General features: G+C 39.9%; 1 protein-coding gene across 1 annotated transcript; it reads left to right on the top strand.

Moving 5' to 3' along the window:
• The first annotated feature begins 2,453 nt into the window (after positions 1 to 2,453).
• On the top strand, positions 2,454 to 4,131 carry LOC111957894 (homeobox protein koza-like). The gene is made up of 2 exons (XM_023978977.2): positions 2,454 to 2,929; positions 3,153 to 4,131. The coding sequence occupies exons 1-2, from the start codon at positions 2,728 to 2,730 to the stop codon at positions 3,557 to 3,559; spliced, it is 609 nt and encodes a 202-aa protein (XP_023834745.1). The 5' UTR covers positions 2,454 to 2,727; the 3' UTR covers positions 3,560 to 4,131.
• Positions 4,132 to 5,129: the final 998 nt, after the last annotated feature.

The raw sequence follows: 5,129 nt of genomic DNA, 5'->3' as shown, positions 1-5,129 counted from the left end.
GATCTACTTAGAAAGTTAACTCAAATCAACCTGACCTCCGTTGAGATCCAATCTGTCATATAAAATAAGGGGAATAAACAAAACTGGGGGTATAATGAATTGACAATAAATTCAAGTACATCTCTAAAGCAAACGTGTTATTTACATTTGACCTGCAGTGTAATAAAAAAAAGGGAAAGTAAAATTGAACGTAGAATGAGTAGCTTTCCATGGTGTGGTGTGGTAGGGAAGAGAGATGTCAAGGGAAGCTGATGGAGGTAATAGGCGAGGGCAGAGGGCATGTGGAGGAAAACGGATCTGTTTGTCATCCCTAGATTATTGTTATTACAAACAGAGTCTCAATTCTCAGAGGACTAGTGCCACTGCAACACCCCCCTTTCCCAGGCAGAGGTCAGGCTGAAAATGGTAGAGCACAACAAACAAACAGCCGTTGAACAATGTATTTGTTGGTTAAGGAGCCGGCCTAAATCTGCTGAACACATTACCCACTCCAAGACGGCTGGCCACCCACCCTGACCCCTCCCTGGCACTAGCAGCCCACAGCAGGCGAAGACACAAGGGTCACTTACTCCCCTAGACCTGAGGTAACAGGGGCCTTAAACCCAGGCCATGGCTGTAATGAATATGACTATCCTGTTACAAACACTATAATAAATCTCTCAATAATACATCTCACAGCTGCAATAACGAGCACAAGACAAAGGGCCACATCCCCAGATCTTCCTAGTTCTATCTGATCACATCACAATAGTATTTCCACTATTGAACAGTAATATTTTATTAATTAATCCTGGCATTTCTAAAGATTTCTAAAGATCAGGGAGACACTGGTAAATGCAGTTGTGCATTGAATTTCTTATACTAACAAATAAATATAAATAATTTCATCCATGCAATAATATTTATAGAATGGTTAATTTTAGTCACACATATGTCACACTTATGAACTGCCATGACATAAAGAGATTTTAAAATAATAAAACAATGTAAACTGAGCACAGCAGGTCTGTCCCTATCATTAGTCATCTAGGTCATATGGATGGCAGGTAGCCTAGCAGTTAAGAGTGCTGGGCCAGTAAGCAAAAAGTCGAATCCCCGAGCTGACTAGGTGAAAAATCTGTCTGTGCCCTTGAGCAAGGCACTTAACCCTAACTGTTCCGGATAAGATTGTCTGCTAAATGACTAAAATAAAATCTAATGACATCAACACAGGGCCGGCTCAAGCGGGTCGAATCTTTTAGTGGCCCCCCTCTGGTCTGAGGAGAGAAAAATGTACTTTTTAAAGATAATTTCCTGCAATTATACACATTTTGCAATGGGGCATAGAGAAAATGTTGCAGTTTTAAAGCAATTTTTCTGCAATTCTACTAATTTTGCAATGGGGCAGAGATGCAGTTTCTGTCAAAAGTTTGGACATACTCATTCAAGGGTTTTTGTTCATTTTTACTATTTTCTACATTGTAGAATAATAGTGAAGACATCAAAACTATGACATAACACATATTGAATCATGTAGTAACCAAAAAAGTGTTAAACAAATCAAAATTATTTTATATTTGAGATTCTTCAAAGTAGACACCCTTAGCCTTGATGACAGCTTTGCACACTCTTGGCATTCTCTCAACTAGCTTCATGATGTAGTCACCTGGAATGCTTTTCCAACCGTTTTGAAGGAGTTCCCACATATGCTGAGCACTTGTTGGCTGCTTTTCCTTCACTCTTCATGGTCGAATTGCTGCAAAGAAATCACTACTAAAGAACACCAATAATAAGAAGAGACTTGCTTGGGCCAAGAAACACGAGCAATTGACATTTGACATTTGCTTTGCTGGTGACACTGTCTGTGATTTATTTAGAATTCAAAGCACAGTTAACCAGCATGGCTACCACAGCATTCTGCAGTGATACGCCATCCCATCTGGTTTGCACTTAGTGGGACTATCATTTTTTTCTAACAGGATAATGACCCAATACACATCCAGGCTGTGTAAGGGCTATTTGACCAAAAAGGAGAGTGATGGAGTGCTGCATCAGATGACCTGGCTTCCACAATCACCCGACCTCAACCCAATTGAGATGGTTTGGGATGAGTTGGACTGCAGAGTGAAGGAAAAGCATCCAATAAGTGCTCAGCATAAGTGGGAACTCCTTCAAGACTGTTGGAAAAACTTTCCAGGTGAAGCTTGTTGAGAGAATGCCAAGAGTGTGCAAAGCTGTCATTAAGGCAAAGGGTGGCTACTTTGAAGAATCTCAAATATAACATATATTTTGACTTGTTTAACACTTTTTTGGTTACTACATTATTCCATCTGTGTTATTTCATAGTTTTCACTATTATTCTACAATGGAGAAAATAGTAAAAATAAAGAAAAACTCTTGAATGAGAAGGTGTGTCCAAACTTTTGACTGGTAGTGTACATTTGTGAACTTTTCTGCAGTTCTACACATTTGACATTGAGGCTAGAGAAAATTGTGCAACTTAATTCAACTAATTCATGCAATTCTAATCATTTGCCATATGGCAGATATACATTTGCGTCGACGAGGAGACCCGCCTCGCCAGTCGCTGCTGCTGTCATGACCACTACAGTATTAGTATAAATTGAGGCGCCAGTAAGATATGAGTTAGCCCAGTGTCCGGGACAACATTCCGTACTTGGCTTGCGCGCTTCTTTCAAGCCTTAGTCTACATTCGTTGGCCAATAAAGTGGATTACTAACTGCAGAAATGTCGGAGACTGTCAAGCCACTAACTTCATTTTTCATCGAGGACATCTTGTCCATTAAAGAAAAGACACGGCTAAACGTAAGGTGCTCTTCTTCACACAAGTCCAAGGAGGGATACGCTCAATGGAATAACCAACAGCACGATCAGGTATCACAGTCAGCGGAACTTTGCGCAAAGCATACCGCATTTGGAGCGCGGAAAGGTGAGCACATTGGATCTTATTTAGGCTACTTAAAGAAAGTGTAGGCCTATAGGAACATTTATATTTTGACGGTGGTGTCCCAGATTCCCTGGAATCACACAAATTTATAAAAGATCATATTCGATATATGAACCTGTGGAGTAGGCAGCCTGCCTGTCAATTGCCAACTTTTGACGCAAAGCCACCACACCACAAACGGGCTAATCACTACTTTCTTTTACAGATTCCATTGCCAGCTCTAGTTCCAGTATCCCAGATGCTATGAAAAGTTTTACATCAGCGGGCAAACAGAAACGCTCGCGCGCTGCCTTTTCGCATCTGCAAGTGCTAGAACTGGAGACTAAATTTAACCACCAGAAGTACCTGTCCGCTCCTGAAAGAGCCAATCTTGCTAACACGTTGAGATTGACGGAGACGCAAATTAAAATCTGGTTTCAGAACAGAAGATACAAAACCAAACGCAAGCAGCAAGCTACGGAGTACTGTAAGAATTTATTTCAAAAGTCAGAAGGACTAAATACAGAGGACGATTTAGTCAGAGCATCACTTCTCACCACGTTGTACAAAACATATCAATTCCGACCATATGTGTATGACTTTAATCGCACATGGACACCAACACTGTGGTGAACATTAAATCTACTGGATAATATTAATGTCAATATGGTCACTATTCCTTATGAGGGAGCATGTTAAGCTAATTATGTAACATAGGTATTTGATCTACTTTTCTATGGCTATACACTGTAACCTACCTATGTCATAAACTGTCAGCTGTCATTTTCTTATTTGTAGCCTATACCTCTATAAGTATGTTATCACGGCAAAAATAATTATTTATTAGTTTTTTTCCTGAAAATGTATGTTGCAAGAAAATAAAGAGTGACTGATTTGAAGTTGAGACTAAGTAATTCAAATGATATTGCAGTGTCAAGGTCTATGAAAAGTTTTGCCAGCTGTAGTAATAGAAATCGTGCTAAATTTGTCAGTACCCATGCAGCTCACCATTTCATTTAGAGAGTAACCTAGTTATGGTTATTAAAAATGAAACAGTGTTTACTCAAGTTGACTCTTTCCATGTTGCTGAGTTACAGCTAAGCAAGCATAAATGGCACTATTCTGAGCTCTGAGATGATTCAGATAAAGAACACTATGTACTGGGCCATGGCTAGTTGTGGAAATAAGGTATGACTCAACAGTTATTTTGCCATTTCTTGACAAACACCTCTCCCGGTGCGAGCCATGAGTGTCGCTTTAAACTGAATGTATATACTTACATGCAGGAATGAATGCTTGAAATAGGGTCTACAGAAACTGTTGCTCGAGGCAAACAATGGTTGTACCTGTAGTTAAACTCTGATAATACTAGCAAATTGCATGAGCAGATAAGGGTTTGGCTGGAAAACCTGAGTGATGAGGGCCTTCTCTAAACAACTATGCTTGTCTTCTTTAACAGATAAATAGCCCCTATCCATCAATTTAAACTGAGACTCGATTCGACATCAACTTGTCTTTAAAAAAAAACTAGAGTCTAAACCCTGTCTAAGCCGGGGAGGGGTTCTACTAAACCAGTGGTTTCCAAACTTTTTAAAGTCCCGTACCCATTCAAACATTCAACCTCCAGCTGCTTACCAGGTTCAGCACCAGGGTCAGCACACTCTCAAATGTTGTTTTTTGCCATCATTGTAAGCCTGCCACACACACACTATACGATACATTTATTAAACATAAGAATGAGTGAGTTTTTGTCACAACCCGGGTCGTGGGAGGTGACAAAGAGCTCTTATAGGACCAGGGCACAAATAATAATAATCAATAATTTTGCTCTTTATTTAACCATCTTACATATAAAACCTTATTTGTTCTTCAAAAATTGTGAATAACTCAACACAGGTTAATGAGAAGGGTATGCTTGAAAGGATGCACATAACTCTGTAATGTTGGGTTGTATTGGAGAGTCTCAGTCTTAAATCATTTTCCACACAGTCTGTGCCTGTATTTACTTTTCATGCTAGAGAGGGCCGAGAATCCACTCTCACATAGACACGTAGTTGCAAAGGGCATCAGTGTCTTAACAGCGCAATTTGCCAAGGCAGGATACTCTGAGCAGAGCCCAATCCAGAAATCTGGCAGTGGCTTCTGATTAAATTCAATTTTCACAGAACCGCTTGTTGCAATTTCGATGAAGCTCTCTTGTTCC

Source organism: Salvelinus sp. IW2-2015, linkage group LG33 (genome assembly GCF_002910315.2).
Source record: "Salvelinus sp. IW2-2015 linkage group LG33, ASM291031v2, whole genome shotgun sequence".
Taxonomy (NCBI): domain Eukaryota; kingdom Metazoa; phylum Chordata; class Actinopteri; order Salmoniformes; family Salmonidae; genus Salvelinus; species Salvelinus sp. IW2-2015.
The sequence above is the reverse complement of the archived record's forward strand: the minus strand, read 5'-3'. Positions and strand labels throughout refer to the sequence as shown.

Excerpts from the sequence above, each read along its gene's own strand:
- LOC111957894 (XM_023978977.2), top strand. The coding sequence starts at position 2,728 with ATGTCGGAGACTGTCAAGCCACTAACTTCATTTTTCATCGAGGACATC. Across the intron at positions 2,930-3,152 it reads CGCATTTGGAGCGCGGAAAG|ATTCCATTGCCAGCTCTAGT; the intron begins GTGAGCACATTG and ends TTTCTTTTACAG.